Source organism: Puntigrus tetrazona, chromosome 19 (genome assembly GCF_018831695.1).
Source record: "Puntigrus tetrazona isolate hp1 chromosome 19, ASM1883169v1, whole genome shotgun sequence".
Lineage (NCBI taxonomy): Eukaryota > Metazoa > Chordata > Actinopteri > Cypriniformes > Cyprinidae > Puntigrus > Puntigrus tetrazona.
In genome coordinates this window covers 6,290,426-6,313,931 of record NC_056717.1, presented here as the reverse complement: position 1 = coordinate 6,313,931, position 23,506 = coordinate 6,290,426, and the positions used below count along the sequence as shown (strand labels likewise).

The window sequence follows — 23,506 nt, the reverse complement described above, 5'->3', positions numbered from 1 at the left end:
AAAGTACCAATTTACAAATTTTAAATGACATTACCAAGAGGAAAGTTGGGTTATTATAGTTAACTACAACCAAAACCATACATAACATTTTATAAATGTATTAAAATAAATGTTAAATGGAAAAAAACCAAAAACTAAAAAAATATAAAATAACTAAAGCTATAAATAAATAACTATTGAAAACCTTTAACGTGATTTAAAATTGAAGGAGAAAATATAAAAATAATTCAAGCTAATAATTGAGCATTTTTGCAAATGTATTTGCAGTCCAAATAAAAAACTGTATTTCTTCAATAATGAACACACCGACATGCACTAAACATTGTCAAAACAAGGTAGAATTACCAAATTATAGAGGTACGATGGTTCTTCGTGATTTCTGTAGTAAAAGTACAAAGTCACAATCCATGTACCATTAAAAGCAGCTTGACTATGATTAGAGCAGCAAGCACGTGAGGCTGCCATGGCAACCAGATACATCGCACGCAAATCACTGCTAAAACTGCGGCGTATTGAAACTAAGTAACAATACTTCGTTACACTACTTAAGTATCTGTACTTTACTTGAGTTTTTATATTTCAGCCAACTTTACCTTTACTCTACTACACTTCCTAATTAAAATGAATACTTTTACTCCACAACCATGATTATATTTTCCACTCAAGCCGAGTTTGTGGTGTGGGATGCACAGCATCATCTGTTGTACTGTTGTAATAAGTGATCTGACATTTTCAACTAGGCTATACCCCCAAATCAGACACAGAGTGCACTCATGTTGATTTATAAATCTATTAAAACTCTAAATTCCAGGCTTTATAAATTGTAGACGGCAAAATGCTTCTTTTTACGTTTACGTAATTTAACATAGGTAACTTTTATATCTATATCGAATGAAGCCTTTTGAATGAATTGCTTGAATAAACGATTCAGTGAACACAGTCGAAGGCCTCGTTTCTGAATGAATCAGTCATTTGAACGAATCTCAACGACTCGCTCATTAACAGTCACTTGCTGTCAACAACCGCTGGTCTCAGTTTTACATTCTGTTGCAATAAAAATGCCTCTTATAAAAAAGCTAATAACAATAAAATGTATAGAATGAAAGGTACGCTAGAGAGTGAACTGCACTGAGTAAAACAGTGAGCTTGTTGCATAAAGCATCCAGGCTGAATGTGCTGTGTAGCTAAACACTAGCATATGCCGGATGAAGGTCTGCGCCAGCACTCAGTGTAACACAAACCCACGTGATTCAGCACAGTGTTCAGATCACATTACCTCACTGCAGCGCTTACGCTTCAACGAGCATGCGTATCAACCAACTTTTATGACTCATTGCAATTATGTCTCGATTAGCGCACCATCAACATATCCAGGCGAGCTATTTTCAAAAGTACGACTGTAATCGCTTTGCAAATGACGCTCTGCTCCAAAACCACCGCTCTGCCTCCGTTCACAACATTTAAAGGCATCGTAGTCATAACACTTTGTACATAACTAAATAATTAAAAACAAACTCTAGAAAAAAGGAAACCCTAAAGGTCAAGTCTTTTATGCTTACCGAGACTGCTTGATCAAAAATGAAGGAAAAAATTAAATATAACAATTTAAGTCCGTTTTAAAAGTGAATATGTTTTAAATTGTAATTTATTCCTGTGATGCAAAGCTGAATTTTGAGCATCGTTACTCCAGTGTCACGTGATCCATCAGAAATCATTCTAATATGCTCATTTTCTGCTTGAGAAACATTAATTATTAACATCAGTCATATGCTGTGATACATTTGACTCTTTGTTGAACAGAAAGTTCAAAAGAACAGCAATTACATGAAATTATGTGTCATGTTTGATCAATTGAATGCGTTCCTGCTGAATAAAATGATTCATACTTTTTTAATAATAATAAAAAAAGTACTGACCCTTTTTAATAGTAGTGTACACTCACAGAGGAGACTGAGCTCAAGTGAAGTCAAGATGCTGGACAAGAGAAATATAGGCTATAATTTACATATTATCATTTACATACTTTAGCATAAAATAAATATACTTCAATTGCATTAGGAGAGGGGCTGTTTATATAGGCCGTAGCCTTTGAAACTGTCTAAAAAAATAAATCATTGCTAAAACAAAAGAAGAAAAAAAGAGGTTTGGTCAATATGAACATCTTAAAGAAGTAGCTCAAAAATAAAAATTCTGTAATCATTTAGTCACCCTTAAGTAGTTTCAAACTTAAATTAATTTCTTTTTTGTTAATATTTTGAAAAGGCTGTTTTGGGTCACCACTGACTTCCATAGTATTTTTTTCCCCTACTATAGAAGTCAATGGTGACCAAAACAGTCTGGCTACAAACTCTTTCCAAAATATCTTCCTTGGTGTTCAACATGACAAAGAAATTCACACAACCTTAAAACTACTTGGCGGTCAGTAAATGATGACAGAATTTTTCTTTTTGCGTAAACTATTCTTTTAACCATTTCTCTGCTTTTCAAAAAAATCAATTACAAACACAAACACTTGAAAATGGTTAAATATATCTAAAGAACCCTAAAGCAGACCCCAAAACGTCATCGGTAAAGTGTTTCAGCTTTCCCTCCGTTCAGCGATTCTCTCAGGCTCTCTCTGCTGAAGTGTCTCCTCCATTGCCGTTTCGAGAGGATTTAGTCCGGGTCCTCTTGCACGGAAACAAACGAATGCTGATCTGAATACTGATACTCAAAAGAATCCCATCAGTGACCTCCTGCCCTCTGACCTGAGCTCAGGTCACAAGTAGCACAGTGGATTTACGACCTGGATCTCTTGGGTAATAATGTAAGGTCAGAGGGGACAGAAAGAGCGAGGCGGAAAGCACTTAAAGTAATGGAAGTGAATGCCGCTTCAGTGTTATCATTCCTCCCTATGGGAACTCTGTCGCACAGCCATTAACGCCACTATTAGATAAGTGTGCTGCGCACTGATGCATTTATTAAAAGCTTGCACTGCTGCCTATTACTACAGCGTAACATAACTGAGCGAGCTCAAGGAAATCAAAATGTCACCGACATTAAACACAAGGCATTGGACTGGGTGTTCTTGTGGGTTAAACATCAACAAATGAAGACAGAATTATTAATGTCATGCATTTAGCAGATGCTGTCTTATCCAAGCAACAGTATATTTTTACTACACGGTCCATCTCTCTGGAGTCACCTGGGGTTAAGTGCCTCGCTAATGTGTAAGCCCTGCTGGGGTTCGAACCAACAGCCTTGAAGCCGCGATCATTAACCACCAAACCGCAGTCTAACAGGAACACGGATGTACACTTTTGCCTTATTAAATGACAAATATGAATCATTAAAGCACAGAGAAGGATGCATTCAATTGAGTATAAGGGACTGATTTTAGATTAAACAGATGCTGTTCATTTGAACTTTCTGATAATGAACCTGCGTCATGGTTTTCTCAAAAATAATAAGCAACCGTTTTCAACTTTAATAATCAGAAATGTTTTTTGAGCAGCAAATTAGCAGAATGATTTCTGAAGGATCATGTGACACTGGAGACTGGAGTAATGATAGAAAGTAGTGAAAGAAACAGTTATTTTTAAAATGATTAAGGAATTGTAAGTTTATATCTTCTAAAACAAAAGTAAAAGTAAACTCTATAAAGTTTATATCTCTCTAAAGTTTATATCTCACAATTCTGACTTGCAACTGCAAGATTATATTACATAAAAGTTGCATTTTTTTTTTTTTAAAGGTGTCTCTCGAATTCTTGGTGATTTAGAGTCTACCAGACTCAAAGACTTTCCTCCAGATAGGCAGTCATGTGGAACGCAAACCCATGTTGCACGGAGACCGAAAAGAGACACTGAGAGCCCGAGACATCCGTGCGGATGAAACATCTGGAGCCAAACTGGAAGAAGAAAGCTGGAGAAGAATGCAGGGGACTGAGTGCAGCACATGATGGAAGACACAGGATGAGATTGTGAAACATGGAGTGAGAACAGAAAATTGGCAGAGGACGTTGACAGGTCTGTGGCAGAGGAAGAGAGGAGACAGAGGTCAAAGAAAAGCAGCGTGAGAGGAAAGTGTGAACAAGAGAGGGAGGGAAGAAAAACAGGCAGAGCAGGGCAGGATGGGTAGAGGAGATGGGTCTGCAGAGGACAACCTTTGTGAGGAGGACACAGATGTTTCGAGGTGGAAAAAAAAAAGATAACCTTGTTTGTTTTTATAGACAGATACTCTGTCTTGCCCACACACATCTGTATTAATACATCTCAGAAGATGGAGGACAAAAACAAGGAAATGCAGAAAGAGGACAGCATTAATTGAACGAGAGCGAGTGGGTGATGAAAATAAAAAGTACTTAGCAAATGGATGCATTCATAACACTTTCATCGCAGATGTTTCTCCTAAGATTCATTAGCAGAAATAAAAAAAGAGTGGTGCTGTTAATCGACTGGTACATTTAATCAAAACTGCACAGGTTTTCAAGCGTAATTCTAATAAAGGACCAAACGTATAATAATGGCCACTCTTTTATCAACTACATATGACACATATAGCCAACCCTCAAATATGGTAAACACAGAAGCTTGGATGTTTATGTGATGTGTTACAACCAAAAATGTTTGTTTTAGCTTGTGACAGACACACATGTTTCATTTTTTTTAATTTATTTTAGGGCACCTAAGTTGATCTGAGTTGTGGTTACTCTGACTTTCATTGAAAATATCTCAATTATCAGTGTTACGAGTCTGATAAGACATGTGGGTGAGCAAATGATGAGCAAATGAAGGTTGCATTTTAATTTAAAGGTCCTACAGCATGAACATTTGGCTTCATGAAGTTTTTTAACATTAATATGAGTTCCCCTAGGTCCCCTATGGTCCCCCAGAATTTAGAAATAGTGACAGGTATAAACAGAGTCCTGGGTATCCTGCTTTGCCTTTCATAAAATGAAAGCACAGACAGCCCAGTCTGGAATCCTCCCTTTATGTTATCATACAGGGAATAACTTTCTCTGCTTTGCCCTCCCAGAGAATTTAACAGATGAAACCAGATCAGCCAAACTGTATCTGACAGGATTGTTGCTATGTGTTAAATCAGATCTCATGTGGATCGCACGGATAAACTCAGCGTGTCTGTCCAGTCACCATGAAGATGTATCCATTTCAATTTCATCAGGAAACGAATTTACAGCTACTTTATTATTCCAGCTAACGTTACGATTAGTCGCTAGTCCAGCTAGCCATAACAATGCATATACAATAATACATGATTATATTGTCAGTAGGTTCTTTTTCACACATGCATACAGACATTATTTCATAAACGACATAGTTGTGAGACGCAGTAAAACTTTAGAAACGCCCCTAAACACCAAAAGATAATATTTTATTGAACCCTTCCTGAACTCAAGCATTTTTGACGATCTTTCCCGTTTTATAGTGTTTTACCACAGCTGTCATCATTTTTTTGTCAGGCACTAACTTCAGGCATGCAATCACATTTCTAATTTGAGGCTGTATTACGTCAATTCTGGCACCCAACATCACAAGAAGGTGATTTGAAGCTCCTTCTGCAGCAGAATCTGCATTGTTTTGAAAGAGCTTCAGTCTTCCCTTCTGTTTTGCATCCAGCTAGAGCTGACAATTGTGACTTTGTTACATTTGATTGGCCTGGCCGCGTGTCACTCAGAAAAAAGGCCAATCAGAAGAGAGGCTCATGAATAGTACTTAGTCAGAGCTCCTGAGAAAGGAGCTGTAAAAGCATATTGAGATGGTTTTTGTTACTTATACCAGAAATGCCCTTTGCATTTATGTTTGCACAAATCACAGTGTTCACCTGTGGGTGATACTCCTAACTTATTCTGCTTTGATGATAATTAAAGGTGCTATAAGTGATTTTTTTCTTCTTTTTCCCCCCTGTCAGCTACTCGATGAACTACATTTTCACATTTCTTTGAAGAAAGCACGAGCAGTGTTTGACCGTGCTATGTTTATAATATATGTGTGGATGATTGCTACGATTTTGAAGCAATTACTAGGCTATTTCTTGGTGGTTGCTAAGGAGTTCTTTATATCTTACCGGTCTACACTAACCCGAGCCTCAGACACAAGTTCTCAATACAAGCCACACTCATTTTGTGTTTAGCTGTGGCCTCAAGGAGTCTGTTGGGTGCCGCTGTGCTCCGTGAATGGGTATGTATCAGGGAAAAAGGACTGGGCAATCAAATTTGTTTGTGGTAAATACTGTGAGACTGGATTTATGCATAGAGGGTCGTCGGAGGGAGAGAAAAGATAATGGGGATTGAGCAGAAAGGTAAGGGTCGTCGAGATTATTGGAACAGGGAAAAGAAGGACGCGCAATTTGAGGAGCTTGACGGCATTTGTGTTTAAATTGGGGACATATCGAGACCAAACAAACGGCAGAGGGGGGATCAACCAGTCACAAACAATTTAAATAGGATTCTGGCATTACTGAAGCATAAGGTGATTCGGCTGTGAACTTCTGGAGTCGCACATCAGTGACTGAATATGCAAAAATGCTTCTCACAGCAGGAGAGAGAGAGCAGGTTCAGACTTTTTCAAACTGTTGTTTTAATAGAAAAAAACTCACAAGAATAAGAATCACCATGTGTTTATAGCTCAGGACTGATATAGCAGTGCCCCTCAGTACAAATATCTTTTGTTCATTTGATTCTTGTTTGCTTTCAAGTTCTTAGTGTTGTGTTTACTTAGTTCTTTATTTTTTGCTTTATCGTTTTCTTCTCTTTGCGCATGAGATTCCTTTTTTGATTTTTTTCTAATATTTGTTCATGTCATTTACCCTTTTGCTTGTGTTTGCATTAGTTTTATTTCCTTTGTTTGCTCTCTCTGCTACCTTTCTTGTTTTCCTTTCATTTGTTTGTTCTTTATAATATTTGTTTTCTCTTTTGTCATTTGCATTGATTCTCATTTAGATTCATTTGTTTGTTTTTTTTCCTGATATTTATACTTTTGTTCGTTCCTTTGTTTTTGCATCAGTTCTTGGTTTTTTAATGATTTGATTTTCGTTCTGACATTTACACGTTTGTCCTTTCATTTGTTTGTTCTTTCTGATGTTCGTTTATCTAGATCTGAATTTTGATATAAAAAAACAACAACTAACAAACCAACAACGTTCTGTTTTTTTTATTTATTTCAGTTTATCTTCCCCTTGTTTGCCGTCGACTGACCCTCACTTGTTTCCTGGACTATTCTTGTGTTTTGCCCGTGCCGTATCCTGTCTGTATTTATGACCACGTCTTATAATAAAAACCTCTAGAAGGATCCACATGTCTTGTACGTCCCGTTAAACTATTGTGGATTTTGTAAAATTAGATATTTTGTTTTATTTCGCCTTGTCAAGTTTTTGAAGTACTGATTAAGTGTTTTTTGATTAGTGTTTTTAAATACGTTTTCTAGACATCATCAACTTTTCAGCTTGCTTTTTCTTTTCTTTGCATATTCATCAGCTCTTCTCTTCGTCTCAGGATGTGGGGAGCTTCTGACTTTAATCCGACACACCTGCCGGTACTTTTCTAATGTTCCTAAAGACCAGGACATGACCATCATCAGATGTGTAGCCGAAGTCTGCCGGACAGCGGAGTTAAAGCACCTTTTCCTTTCTTTCATTTGTTCATTTAGACTTTCATTTACTATTTCAACGTGCTTGTGCGAAACAGACACGAACACGCATCAATGCACGCGAACGCACACAGCGGTTCTTGTGTGTGGTATCAGGATCGATTTGTTATGAATCCCTTCATCACGCACACGCAAAAGAACGTGTTGTGCAACAAGTTATATAAGCACTAAACCCAAAGAACTCACAAAACCGTCTATAAGGGTCTAAACCGAGCCGCAGTTTACCTCTAAAGCCTATTTCCTTTCTAAATGCCTTCCTCTAATCATTGAGACGTACGGCTCTGTGATTCGAGTGTGACTTGATTGTGGGTGTTGGACCTTGTTGTAAAGACGGGTAAGATTGCCAATTGGCAGCGTGTGCTGTACTTAAGACCGGTGCCGGTTGGACCCTGAAGGGGATATCGAACACTAGCTGCAGAGCAAACTAAACACAGCCCATTAATGAGCTCAGGCAGACAAAAGACAGGAAGAGAGAGCGAGAAGACAGAAAAAGACACAGCCTGTAGACTTGGAGAAACGACAAGGCATTTCTTTTTGCTCATTAGCGTCCTGTTTGCTTTTTTTAAACAAACTCACTCTTTGCCAGAAATCTCATTTTGGAGCCGAATGGGACACCTGCGATCTAAAGATAAAGACACCTGGAGGAGCAGAACGTCGCCGTGCTGCTCAATCAAGAGGTGCTACTAATCTACAAAGCATTGATCAAAGTGGCTATTGACTCAAGTGGCAGGAACCGAAAAAAGATGCATTCCTAAGTCAATGAGCTGAGCAGCATTCCCAATAAATGTCCAAACACATACTCGTTCTGATCTGATCTGCCCAGAGCCTCGCTGAAACATGAGTAACGGAGCGCTGTTACACCTGCATTCTCACTGCAGAATGAAACATGCAAGCTGTTGTTATTACTAATCACAACTGCCATATTACAGAGAACTGTGTTTGATTGGGTCAATGTGTGGACAAGGTGTCGAGGTGACAGGCATCGTGCCTGTAGGTCGCCCACGGCCCATTCGCCCATTGTCTGATTCATACAGCTCACAGAACAAAAATGGACTCAATGTGGCAAGCTTACTTGACATCATGCAAATTATAGGTATGAGAGCACGCTGGGTAAAAAATGTTGTAGGTACTGGGTTGATAAAATGAATACTTTGGGAAGTAAATACATCAATGTTTAATCTGAGGATTAAATAATCACTGGATTCTTTTCATCATGCATTTAGCCTGGCAGGATGGCGGATTCATTATGCGCACTGAATTTACACTTATTTCCATATAAGCATGTCTCCTCAGAACAGATATTAATTGGATCTACCCCTCCCGTGCTAAATTCAAATGCTAATATTACACCAGGCTCTAATATTTATCTCTCTTTACTAAACATGGCAAATAGTGTTCCCGGAAATGAACAGACCTCTGTATGTTTAGTAGGAAACTGTTCCATTCTAGAAAAGGAAAGTCTTTGTGTGTGTTTATACGTATGTTGTAGCTACAGTACATGATCAGTAATAACACATGAGTAAATGTGGCATTAAATATTTGAAAGACACTCATTAATAGAAAATGAAATTGATGATATTAAACAAAAAAAAGCATGAAACTAAACAAAGCAAAAACCAAAAGCAAACAAAAGGAAAAGTACTAACGCTTTATAATAAGGTGTTATTTGTTAACATGTATTAACTAACATGGTCATTATTCATCAATGTTAGTTAATAAAAATACAGTTGTTTGTTGTTAGTTCATGTTAGTTCCCAGTGTATCATCTCAGTATGTTATCATTATGTTAACAAGCACACTTGTGATTTTAATAAAGCCTTAGAAAATGGTGAAATTAACCTCAACTAATATTAATACATGTGGCAGAAGTATTGTTAATTCTTAGGTCATGATAACTAATGTTGTTAACTACATTAAAAATAAAGTGTATTTTACCCTAAAAATACGAAGCACAGCAAAACAAAAGCGATACAAAACGCCAAGAAAATCCCAGCAGAAAACAAACCAAAACAAGTTAAAGCAAAACTAAACTAAAAAAACCTAATCAAAGCAAAATGAAGCAAAACATTAAAAATTAAAGCACAGCAAAACAAACAGACAAAAACCCCCCCAAAAAACACAGAAGGGAAATCAAAGCAAAATTATAACAAAATTAAATGCAAACAGCAAAAAGCACAACAAAAGTGTTGTCATTGCACACTGTAAATAGTCTTTTCCTGCTCAGACCTTTTGTCACTTAGCATAAAAACCTGGCGATGGGACTATAGATGAGTTTAAGCAGAACTGACCATAGTATGTGTGATTCCACATCTTCTTATTGATAACGTCCCCTGGGGGCCTCGCACCCGACTGATCCAGAGTCTCGTTCAGGGCATGAGAATACAGCATGACTCCATCGTGGAATGAGCCAGAAATCAGATTCATCTGGAAACGAGAAGAGCACAAATTACACACTAGAATTAAATCTCTAAATAACTGGGGTTTCAATTCCATTACTTTTATTAGATTACCAGCTCTCTAGAGACCATAGTGAAAGTATTTTACAAAGAAACTTGACAGCATCGCAAGCCTGTAATTCGATGACCCGCATGAGAAAAATGGCTGTGTTCCCAATGCTGTCCGTCATTCTCCTGTGACTCGACTCACCTCTGCTTCACTGGTTAGTATCACTACTTCCTCCTAAATATGTTTTTCTTGCTCCATGTGTTCATTTTAACACACAGAGTAATAGTTCTGGGGTCAGTGAGAATGTCTTATTTATATAAATGGTAATAAAACAAATCTCACTCCCCTAAAAGCTTAAATCATATGTATTTAGTCGGATTTACTAAATAAAAGATTATTTGTCGCAGTTCAGAATTTTGTTAGTTCACAAAAACATATACTGCAAATATATAAATTGCTGTAACCTAATACAAGCAGCGCTAACATAGGCAGTGTGAAACAGGCTAGATAAAGACCTGGAGCTGAATAATATTAACATCAGTGTTTCCCCAATTAACCTCTTTCTCTTCACTTGGGCTAGTTAACAATCATATAGCAAAAATAAACAGCATTTTTAATCATATTTCACAGTATTTCACAGTGTTTATACAGTATAAATGTTAAGAACATCTTAACTGCTCTGCTAATTCTGGACCTGTAGCAAAGCATGTCTATTTTTGGGTCTTCAACGTGGCTTAACATCAGCTGGGTAAACATGTAACTTTATTAGTGTTCATAAACAAACAACAAAGTGATGTTGGTAAAAATGTGAACATAGTTACATGAGGGACGTGGTTCAGACCAAAGCCTCAAAAATAGTAAAGATTTTGACCTTCTGAGATTTTTATTCAAAGTGTGGGTCTGCTAGTCTGTCATTTATCACCATTCTAGTCGTTTGAATAACAGTCTTATACAAAACCTTCCAAAACCTCCTTACAAACACAGGAAATCTGTTTTTAAATTTGAGTGAAGGTTTTCTGCATTGTTAATATTCATGCAACTTATTTACTATTACAATATTTATTAGAACTTTTTTAATTTAATCAATGCCCATTTAATCCACTTTTTTGATTAATCAATGATTACCCACATACATACTGCTGTTTCCCAGCGGTCCGTTCGCTTCATTGAAAGCTGACTGTAGTACTGTACGGTTAAAAGCTGTGAGATTATTCAAAGTGTGGGTCTTTAGTCTGTCATTTAAGATGAGAGTGAGTCTTTAACTGGAGTGATGTGTTATTACAACTTATTTGCATCTGATTACAGCAATTTCTCAATGCCCATTTAATTCATTTTGATTAAGGGTGATTACTTGTTGACCGTTGCTTCATTGAAAGCTCACTGTAGTACTGTATTAAAAGCTGTGTATTATTTGTGAAAGATGAGAGTGATTTTAACTGAGCGTGATGTGATTACTTGCATCTGATACAGCAATCTCAACCTTGATCTGCTCAACCTTTCATCTGTTAGTGATTCCTGATAGGCTTAGGCTGGCTGCATCTCACAAGCAGCTGTTGAAACTAAAAATAACTTCCTTTCAGTCTCTTTCAATACAAAGTATCAAAAACGAATATATAAAAGTATCCTTAATTACATTTTAATGAATACTTCAATATATTTGAAATTACATTTTATTTAATATTTAATTCATATTTTTGGGGTTCGTACATCCACCATTACACTTGCTGTAAGAAATACTGCAAACAGTATACATCTATGAACATTAATGAACATCTAGAGAACGTCTGACGTGTCTAATTTTAAAAGAAGTAATTCTTCCTTAGTGTTGTTTTCGAGAGCCGCCTTTTTTAATCTAAGTTTTAGTCTTTGTGTGTCATTTTTATCAGTTTTAGTCATGTTCGTACTATATTTAGTCTAGTCAAGTATCAGTCATCTAAAAGTCTGAGCGTTTTAGTCAGAATTATCCAGGACTATTTTCATCTTAGTTTTATTTGACATAAACTGGTGACATTTTAGTCTTAGTTTTAATCAATGGAAGTTGTATTTTAGTCTCTTTTTAGTAATGCAATTCTATTTAACCCAGTCAATATAGCATAAGTACCTAGTAGTACAGACGAAACCAAAATGTTATTTTAGCCAAACCCATTTTAAACAAGGTCATCTTATTATAGTATTGTTACCTTAAAGACTCAAGAATACATCCATTCCAGACACGGACAATGCTCTCGTGGTTTGTTACAGAGCACAGACGTACCTCTCCTTGATAGCAGAGGAGCGGATTGAGCGAGATCTTGATGGGGCGACGCGGAATTAAAGCGTTTTCCAGGAGACACGGCATTTGAGAGGCAGTGCAACTTTAAACGGCATGCGAATATAATAATATTTCCCAACACATTTTTTCAAGACCTAATGTTCTGTAATGACGTAAACAAAATCAGCAGGAAAATAAGAAGAAAACATTTAAGAGGAAGTTCGCATTTTTTGAGCAGCAGAGTGAATTCTATGAAGTATCCTGAACTATAAAAGCACACCACTGAGCAATATATTTTCCTCTATTGTGATTCAAATATGCAGTGCATCCTAAAACCTGATCATGAATAACTAATCTGGCTAAATTTAGGCAAGGGAAAGATACATTTCCATCCAAAAATCAGCCATCTGTCCACCTTACAAATCATCCATTCATCCATGCAGTGCCATTACCTTTGAACAGTGTGTGTAATTTGAAGGCAAACTGGACAGTATCCCGGTGGAACTGACTCTAGTTTAATTGACTTCTAAAATCTAGTCGAGTTTCTGAAATATCTGTTACCCTGAGCTACAGCAATTCACAGGTAGAAGTCAGTGGTGCAGAGCCAGATGGATGCTGGCAAACCCTGAGCTCCACTGTAGCGTAATGAAATGGAGGGAAAAATGCTCCAAAAAGCCAAAAGGAGACAGAGAGATGTACAAAAGTGTGGTTGTCATAGCAACTATAGACAGAGCATGGACTCGTCAATACAAGAACATCTGTGAGTGACGGTGGATTGGGAGATTACTGATCGCTGATGTCCTGAGAGAAATGCAAATTATGGGTAAAGGTTGAATGGACTAAGAGCTGAGAGAGAGAGTGGGAGGTGGGGAGGACTAGATTAAAAAAAAAGCCATCCAGACTAAAAACAACAACAACTGACAAAAAGCAACAGGTTGAGAAATATGAAGAAAAACATTGTGGAGACAAAATAAAGGATTGAAAGTAATTACAGATTCAGACTGAGAGAAATACAAAAAAAGGGAAAGAGCAACAGCATATTTATATTAGTGAAAGGGCTTTGAGCCACAAACAAATCCAGATAAAACTATGAGAACAACAACAACTACAACACATTGCTAGAGTGTGACTATGCAGTTGCTAGTGTAGCCTGGGAGTTGCTATGCAGTTGCTAGGATGTTTTGGGTGTTGCTGTAGAGTTGCTAGGGTGTTCTGGGGGTTGCTATGGAGTTGCTAGTGTTTTCTGAATGGTTGACTGGGTGTTGATATGCAACTGACAGGGCATTCTGGGTGTTGCTTTGCACTTGCTATGTTCTGGGTAGTTGCTGGGGTGTCCCTATGCAGATGCTAGGGTGTTCTGGCTGGTTGTCTGTTGATTGCTGTACTGCAGTTGCCAGGGTGTTGCTTTGAGACCAAATCGGTTGTTGTGGTGTTTGTAATAAATGTAGTAATTCCATTTTACTTCTGTGTTATTAAAATGGAATTACTACACGGTTGCCAGGGTGTTGCTGTACAGTTGCTAGGGTGTCCGGGGTGGATGCCAGAGTACTGCTTTGACTTTGCAGTAGATTTCCTATGTGGTTGTTTATTGGCTCAAAATTCCACCCCGATTTTTTTTTTTTTTTTGCTCTTCTGCTCTCTTAAGTCCCTCCTTTCACATGACTATGGAATGTTTTACATGTTTATCACCACCTGACTGCATACTTAGGGTTATAAATAATAGTAGCCTTAACGAGAACTACCTATGGCCACAATATATCACAAACAGCAGGACATGTCATTTGTCCTTCATTATCCACAATTCCCATTTCAACAGCTTCTGTAACCCCTGATGAATGTCTGCACTTGTTTTTCCCAGCATTAGATGTTTCTACACAGGAAAGCTCAGTGTGAATTAAATCTCCTAAAAAGGAAGCAGCTTTTGCCACACCTATCTCCATTTGTCTTATTTTTCATGTGCAAAAAGAGCCGTCCAATCCAAGAGCAGTGCCTGACAAAGCTTTGGAATAAAGAGAGTATTTATGGAGAAATTAGGCATGCCATGGTTAAATGGGAAGGGAAACTTGAGACACTCTAAAGAACGCATAGCTCACTGAAGTAAGTTCAAGGACAGAGCAAGAGAGAGAGAGAGAGCGCAAAAGAGTGATAGTGATAGAGAGAGAATGTGTTCGGCCATAATAATATGATGGCAGCGAAAGGAACAACTAATTGGAGAGACAGACGTGTGAGCTGCGGGCAGAGGGAACCTTCCAAATGAGCTCACTACCCTGGGGAAATGGATGGATGCATCAGGCTAACAGACTAGAACAACAGACGACAGAACAGCGAGAGGAGTTGCAGGCACCTTATTAGACTTCAGAAAATAATTTGACTGCGCACAGAGCATACAGCATATCTCATCTAATAGTTATCTATGGAAACACAGCTGCAACTCTTTCCAGGCATCGCTAATAAGTCTTGGCTGTATTGTTTGTAGCACACACACATTGCAGGGTGGCAAATCTACGTCCTGGGAATGTTTGTTACTAAAGCCTGGAATACTTCTGGACAGATTTTTGCCACGCTTTAAAGTCTGTATACGAGTCTACGCTGGAGATTTTGGGTTGACAGAAAATTGTGTAGTATATAATGGGCAGTTTTTAAGATTCATACCGTGATTTCATCCAGTTCAGGAGATCAAACATGTTTGATATTTTGAGCTGATTTATTGTTTTTATTTGTCATGTGTCTCCTAGCAACGAGGCGCATGTTTCTGTTTGAGTTTGTTGTGTTCAGAATGACTTTAAATTATTAAAGTGTGATCTTTAGTCATTTATTGTACCACACCCTGTTTTTCTTTTTCAACAATTTACAAAGCAAGTATAAAACACCCAGCGTTTAGATTTAATAGTGTTATTTTTTTATTTTTTTTTTTACCATAGATATGAATTTACCACACATTAAAAATGCTGACCACACAAACCCGATGCCAATTTTATTACATGTGTTATTATATGTGTCAATAAGCTTGCATCATGTAAAAAAGTCATGCATCTTAGACAAAATTATAATAATAATAATGATGAATAGATGAATTAGCATTAAATAACGCACAAACTCAAACGTTGATCAGAAGAAACTATTACGCAACATGAAATTACCTGGTGACTCTTCAAAGAAGCACAAATTTAAGAGCCCTAAACACCTAAAAGAAGATTATTTGCCAAATCTAAGTTCAAAGGAAGCAGAAAATGCGAAGAAATGGATCTGGCAAGGACCACCATTATTACAAGAGATCAGATCAGAACCCGTTCCTGTAGAAGGCCATTAGTAGGTGTGTTGTACGAAAAGCTCAATAGCTTGTAGCTTGGCTTCAGAGGATGGGTGGGCAGAGGCTCGTGTTCAGGGCTCACATCTTCACCGGCCCTGAGCTGATCTGGAGTTAACAGACTCCTGCGTGGTGACAGACTCGCACGAGCAGACCTGCAGCTAAGGGTAATTACCGCTCTTCCTCACTGTCAGTGAAAGGTTACTCGTCCTGCACGCATGGATTGGGGCTTTTTCTGGGCAGGTACCGGGTGACATTTACTGTCAGAACACAAACAAGCAGTGCCAGCAACTTCAATCAACTCTGATTAATAACCACGATCTCAGTCATCTCAGTTTAGGTGGCCCGGTCTCACTTCTACCCCTAAACCTCTGGAGGACTTAAATATAAAGCTCTCTTCCCATGAGGCTAATGTTGTGATTAGTTGTGATCTTCTGTGGATATTGACTTTGTGCCACAAAGAAAAACACAGGGTGAATTCATTAAACTATTGCACAACTTTGACATGCAAAATCTTTAACCAATCATTCATTTACAACATAGTACGTCTTAGCCAGGTTCAACACATGCTATTGTTATTTCAATAAAAAACGGAAATATACCATCACCCAGCTCTTTGAATGTATAAGCAGGTAAATCTGAATCCGGGCCAGGTGGTGCTAACAATATGCTAATTAAAGAACACAGACGCAACGTCTCATTACCATAACAACCAATATACCAAGCTCAGCGAAAATGAAAGTAGTTATATTCAAAATAGACAGAGGCCCAAAAATGAAAGGTTGCATGACGTTTTGATAGACCTGGTATTGCTTGTCTACTAGTTGAGGGTTCCAAGTCCTATTTTTTCCTGAAGCAAATAAAAAATAACATGGCTCTGCAAACAATATGTTCGGATAATGTGAAAAAACTTCTGGCATTCCAAAATAAAATAATACGTGTGGAAAAAAATAATTTTCCTTCTACCACGTGCTCTCTGTTCTCTTAGCAGCAGCAAACGTGACCATTTCAACAAAAATAGTTAAAAACATGCTTTTTTAGGGCAGTAAAAAATGCCCCAAATACCAGTAATTTGATGAGCACAAATTATAAATATATGATTAATTTTAATATTCTCCTACCATAAAGTCTGCATCTGAAAGGGAAACTCCTACAAATGCATATTAAATAAGGTGCAAAAATAACTGTGTCTTTAATGCCTTTTTAGCGCAAATTCTTCATTGCGCATATTTAGTAAAACTTGACACTACTATTTTATTGCCAAAAGATGGTTTGCGCTGACACAAGCTGCTAGGCCCATATGGTGATCCTATATAAATATTATATTATAGATACTATATACTAGGGGTTTTCAAACTGTGGGTGGCAGAGTGGGACATGGTGGGACAAGTCACTTGGCTGCTCCTATATTAGCGTTTTAATGACACACAAACATAGAGTTCAGTCTAGGGCAGCAAATCTAATTTCGAAAGCGATATTGAAAGTGTGCGAAGAAATGGATGGCAAGGCCATGATTTGAAACATGAGTTGTGCGTTTTACAGAGTGGGTGCCCACAAGTTGCAAAAACAGTGAGGGTCTCAAAGCAATGATTAATTATTAAAACGCCTGGTCTAGAGGTGTATGAGTGTGTGTGTGTGTGTGTGTGTGTGTGTGTGTGTGTGTGTGTGTGTGTGTGTGTGTGTGTGTGTGTGTGTGTGTGTGTGTGTGTGTGAGTGTGACTTGAAAATCAGGCTGATACAGGTTGCAGCAAATCAAGTCTGGCCAAAATACTTATTCTATGCAAATGAGGCATAATTCCTCACTGACAGTGAAAGGTTACTTTTGTCCTGGTGCATTCAGTGTCTTGTTTTACCTGTTCATGTCCTGGCTGGGATTTCTGAAGCAATATATATATATAGGCAAAACAAAGCCAAAATCTTGACATTTAGACAATTTAGAAATCCTGGTAAGGACATGTTTGGTCAAAGGCAGACATATAGTCACCTTATTTAGTAAGTTTTTGCTTGCAACTGTGTCTTATTTGTTCCAAAGGTATCAGTGGCTCTACTGACACCTATTGGCCTGGATGTATGAAGCTTGTTCAGTAACCATTGCAGTTTCACAACTGTTCGCTTTTTCTTTTTTTGACAGCGTCTCATTGGACATACGTGCATAACGGACAATTTTGGATTCAACATTTTTTCCCCATGCCTCATGCTGCTATGCCGCTCTGACTGTTTGTGCTTGGCACTTGAAGTTGCAGCTTATATTGTCAGTCTGCGGTGTGAAAGCCGTGGGTCATTGCAGTTTGTTTCATCACTCCAGCGGGGATGCTTGTTTGGACATATATTTTCCCACTCATTTTTATTAAATTTGGACCCGTGGATCGCACTCGTGCTGATGCATGCTATCAGTCCCACTACTTTTGGCGTTTAAAGAATCAATTCAGTTTTGCTGCATCTTCTAAAACTAGCACTCAAAACCAGCTTGTATGCTGAGCAATTGCCCTGTGCCATTCGCAATCAACACAAATGTGTAAGTCTGTGCCTTTATCTGATTTACATAATTACTTTAGTGAATTGGGTGTTAAAACAATACAGAAAAAGCACGTAAGTAAACAATGCTATCAGCAGACACAATTCATTCCTATTTTCTAAACCTGGGGGTAATTCTTCATAAGAAACATCCCAGAGGAGAACTGAGAGTTAGCGTGCAGCTGTAATCTATTAAGAGAAGGTGAAGAAAAAGCCTTCTCGTTCTTGTTTAAGCTTCAAAGTCACTGGGGTCTTATGTGTGCACTGAACTGACATTCATTCAACATGGGAACTGTGTGCTTTTAAAAACTCATCAGGAATGAATTTCAGAACAGAAATCTCATTCCAGTGGTTTGGTCTCAAGAGATGGGTCTCAAAAAATCTGGTTAAAATCAATATAAGGCTAAAATTATACTAGCGTGTGCCTTCTATTTCACAAGTACTGGCCAATTATTTAGTTAGTTAATTTCGCAATTTTGTAGCAGTTTGAAGAATTCTTACCAGGGAGTCTTCCACGCTGAAGTTATATACGTCCATGGCATCGGTCTTCATTTTGGACACAAAGTCCTTGTACTCTGGGTTCTGAGGCTCTCTGTAGGTCAGGATCTTCACGCTCTGTGAGGATGCAACACAAAGGCAAAATTTGAGCTGCGTAATGTACGAGATAAAAAAGTGCTCATTCATTCACACAGGTAAGGATGCACACCTATTAATCACAGCAGGCAGCAGAACATTTGAGCTAATCAGCTCAAGGACAGACGCATGATGTGGTGGAGTTATTGACTTTATTTATATACTGTAATTTGCGGTTCTTTTGTGCTGTTCAAAACTGTAAAGCCTGGCATATGAAACCATTTTTTAATGAAACCATTTATTAAAAAAAGTGCGATGTTTTTATCATATTATAGCATCATATTTGGTGAGCTTTTATGGCTCATTTCGTATGATGTACGGAGAAAATGGATACTCAAGGAGAAAAACATACACCTACATTTTATTCAGAGATCAAAACCGAGCAAAAATATGCAATTTAGTGGTATTTGTATGGCCAAAACGTTATATAAATAAGTAGAGATTTCACGGTAAAAAGCAACCCGCTCTTTTTATGTAACACCGTTTTATGTGCCTTACTCCACTTTTTGCCAGTTTCAAAAGATAAAACGCAGGATCAATATGGCATGTTTTTATGATGCTGATCTAGGTACGTACTGCTGTGTTTTTATTACATTAAATATACAAGGACTGTCGCTAAAAGTTTATGCTCTATCATGTTGGAAATATGCCCTACGCCTAGCCGACTACCAAATGCAAAGCATGTTTTGATGCAACCATGTCATTTCAATGTCCTTTTATGCAGATTTGAACTGTTTTGTCAAAACTGTAGTCACGCGGGACTTGAACATCTCTGTACTCCGTGATCTACCGAACAAACCTATCGCCTTGAAAACCCAAAGATATGAAGCTGGATATGTCTGATGCTAATGTTGAAAAGCAACAGTTTTCAAATATCCCAGAATATTAATATTGTTTTTATGAAAAACATTACTATTTATTAATCAAAACTCTGCGAAAAGGAATAAAAGGTGTCTGATTTTTACTGCCTCTAGTTTTAATTTCTTTTGGAAAACGCAGAGATATGTACTTATTGGTACGTATTTCGTGTTTCGCTAAAAAATGCACCAAGGTGCATTTATGCCATGAACCCAGGTAGGTAAAAAGACATGAACAGAGTAGATTCTACAAGGTTTTCCAGCTAAATTTGGCCAGGATGACAACCTAAGAGACTGTGGAAATGTGCGTATCACATATGAAACAGTATACTTCCTAGGGTTAAATATGGTACAGTAAGAGATAAACCTTCACCATGAGAGACAACAGTGTGTGTATGCAGATGTGTGTGTGTGTGTGTGTCTCAGTGTCTAACAAAACCAATTCTGACAACAAACACCACTAATTAATATTATATTATTTAAAACTTCCCTAAGTAGTGCTTTTTTGGCTTGTCTGCCACAATCGAACAACAGCTCCCTCCAGAAAGCCTTTGTTTTCGCTCTGTCACGGTCACCTCCTCTGAGAAAATGTTTTTATGTCACCCGTTGATGTCCAATTTTACAATAATTCCAACTGTGGTGTGCCAAAATTAAATCTCTTTAAAATCTAAACTTCTTTTGCATCTGCGCCACAGACGGCCAAATTATCCCAATCTGAGTGGAAACGCTGTTGTCTAAAAAACGGAAAGCAAGCATTATTAAAGCTCTAAACTCTGAAAAAGCCACCATGGTGTTTTACTTTGTACATTTCCTCTGAGGACTTTGAGATTTGTGTATAACAGATTCTGAATCATATGAAGTGGACAGGGATAATGGGAGCTGAAGCTGATGATAACTGTGCGCCTGAAAGATTTTCAATAGCACAGAAGGACAAAATAGACACTAAAAAACATTACGTTGGCATAAATATTATTTTCAGCAAGAGCTTTAAAAATTATTTTCCTCCCTCATGAAAAAAATGTTGTAGAAACAATTTTCTCTCCGAAATTGCCAGTAAAACTATTAAAGAGAAATTCTGAAGTAGAAGTATTTTCTTCTTTTCTTTTTATCGTTTTATTTCAACCTTACAACAATCTTTGTATGTTACTCATGTATTATTGGCAGTTATTGTCCCTTGATATATATATCGTATATAGTACAATACGACCAAAATGTGACTAGAAAAGTCTATTTTTTTATAGCTCTGTTGAATATTTTGGTGGTCTAAATAAGTGATTCCCATTCAGCGGTATGACGATCCCCATTAGATCAGAAAGATTTCAGTTATACTTCGTTAAATACTATTAAAAAAATATTTTGACTTGAATGATAACACGATAGCACACCAATTATCAAATACATCATTATCCCAAATCCTGTCTAACTATCTTCGGAAGAACACAAAAGAATATATTTTAATAAAAATTGGAAACCAAAAAACAACAACAACAACAAAAAGACTCTTCATGTACCACATAAACATCGTAATGTAAAGATGAGTAAATGAGATTTTCTGTTGAATTATATATCAGTTAGAGCTGTTAATACAACAAAATCATAAATTGTGATTCATTTGATTAATTAATATTTTTCTTTTTGTCTTAAAAACATAAAATAAAAGAATGTGAATTTTGCTCATTCCTTTTTTTAATTACATCAGAACTTCTGGAAAATTTCAACAGTGGACTCAATAATATATATATATATATATATATATATATATATATATATATATATAATGGCTTTTCTGACACATGTAGCTAATATACCGTGGAAGTCTATTAGCTCATCAACTCCCCAACTACTGTATAACATGCTTGACTCATCGGAAATATACTGATATAAGTACAGATCAAACATTTACAATGCGAAAGTAATCTGTTTTCTGTGAATGTCAGAGTAAATGTTAAAACTGTTTGCACTACAAACCACTGTCTTCATAGTTAATATGTTAAATTATTATGGTAAGACACACCACTTTTATCCATTGTGGTTATTTGAAAGGGACAGTGACGGATTATTGCCCAGGTGTTAACGTTTGTAATCAAAGACCACTTGAAGATGCGTATGGATAAATCATATGTAACAAACAAAAATAAAGAACAAAAATAAGAACTGTACATTTGGACCGCAGGGTGCCTTTAAAGCTAGCGTCAGTTTTAACAGAAACCAAATGAAGCTTTTCTCGTGACTCTGGCCAACTGCTTGACGAGCATGTTTGCTTTGCACTGCAGTCTTCAGCTTTTATTACATAAACGTCCAAACACAGGACAGCCAACTCTGATGCAAACAGTTCATGAAATCATTTGCTCTACCAACTGTTGGCTGTATCATGAGCCTAATGAAATGATTATTGTCTGTGGGTACGTAAATGTCAGCTCACCACAGCTGTTAGTTAATGCCAATGAATGTAAATAGACCCTCTGTGAGTCTGTGTGAGAACTCATTATAATGCAGTTCCTCAGAGTGAAGAAAAACCTAGTCCTGTCAGTCACTACGCATCTCTATTCAGATTAAAGGCATCAGTTTCGTAGGATTTTCCACCCGTATTATCCTGAGGTGAAACTCTTTAGTTTGATTGCACATAAAAGTAAATCAAGCTGCACGATATGAAGCAAGGATCAAAAATGATTTGATATATACATTCCTAAAAGTGACAGCGAGATCCTATTAAACCTTCGATTTCACAGATAACGACTTTTACGTAATCATCTTTCCATTTTAAAATGAGCTTTTTAAGCGGCGCACACACACACTTCGGCCAGATCCCATCGGCGACATTAACTGCTCCAAAAATATGTTCAAAAAGATTCAGACAGCTAACGGAAATACGTGCGACGCGTTCTCGTTTCAGCCCAAATAAACCTTTAGAAAGTTAATTTGAGTCTCGGTAGGGGGTGACGTTTGGCAGCGAGCCACACAAAGACGTACGGCCATGAGACAGCCCTCACTAGCACCTCCAGAGCTGTCATATTTCGCCATATTTCAGACGTGCAGTCGTATTTCTCTGCGATATTGAGCCAAACACAGCACTGTCTGATTCTGTCTAAAAAGGGGAAACAGCTGCCGCCGGCTGCTAATCACATCAACAAAGATATGCACAAATATGTTTTTACAATGAATATGACTGTGCATTTTCCTCAGAAAGCCGAGTGTCAGGCATTTTCATGGCTCGATAGCTCCTGCGTCATGGTACACTAACTAAACCGACCAACCTACATAACAGATACCCTGATTTGAACTTTTGATATCTGGCAACCACATAGCAGAATCATGTCTGCAGTATTTTGTCTTCTTTTTTGAAGTTTTTAATTTTTAAATACATTTTAGTCTTGTCTTTTACCATCAACAATACTGCATGTTGATGCAGTAACAGTCATCATTTATTGACCGTATTGTCGTCTCATTTTAATCATGGGAAAAAGCGTTTTTGTCATAGTCATCACGTATACAGCACTTAATTATATTATTACAGCACCCAATATTGTGAAATGCTGATGTTTTACATGTCTAAAGCATATGCACAGAAAAACTAGTCCTAATCAACTCACCTTTTTTCATAAACCATGAGAAACTCATGACTCACGACTTCAAATAATCATTACTGGACTACTACTGTTGACATAAAACTGCCATCAGATCGTTACATTATCATTATATATAAATTATACTGCTGACATAAAACTGCCATCATTATCATTAATTTTCCAATACCTTCCACTACCAAAAGAACATACAGCTCCTAACACGACGTCAGGTTCAGGTTCAACACGTGGTTCACTCTGATTTGTTGAAGTGTTTGACCAAAGCAGTT

At 37.4% G+C, this 23,506-nt stretch overlaps 1 protein-coding gene across 1 annotated transcript in view; it reads right to left on the bottom strand.

Annotated features, from left to right (window-relative positions):
* npr1a (natriuretic peptide receptor 1a) overlaps positions 1-23,506 on the bottom strand; it is a 77,878-nt gene that overhangs the window by 30,329 nt on the left and 24,043 nt on the right. The window contains exons 4-5 of the mRNA XM_043218022.1: positions 18,665-18,778; positions 9,935-10,070 (exon numbers count right to left, since the gene is read on the bottom strand). Of these exons, the coding sequence (XP_043073957.1) occupies positions 9,935-10,070; positions 18,665-18,778 (250 nt within the window). The remainder of the gene's footprint in view (positions 1-9,934; positions 10,071-18,664; positions 18,779-23,506) is intronic.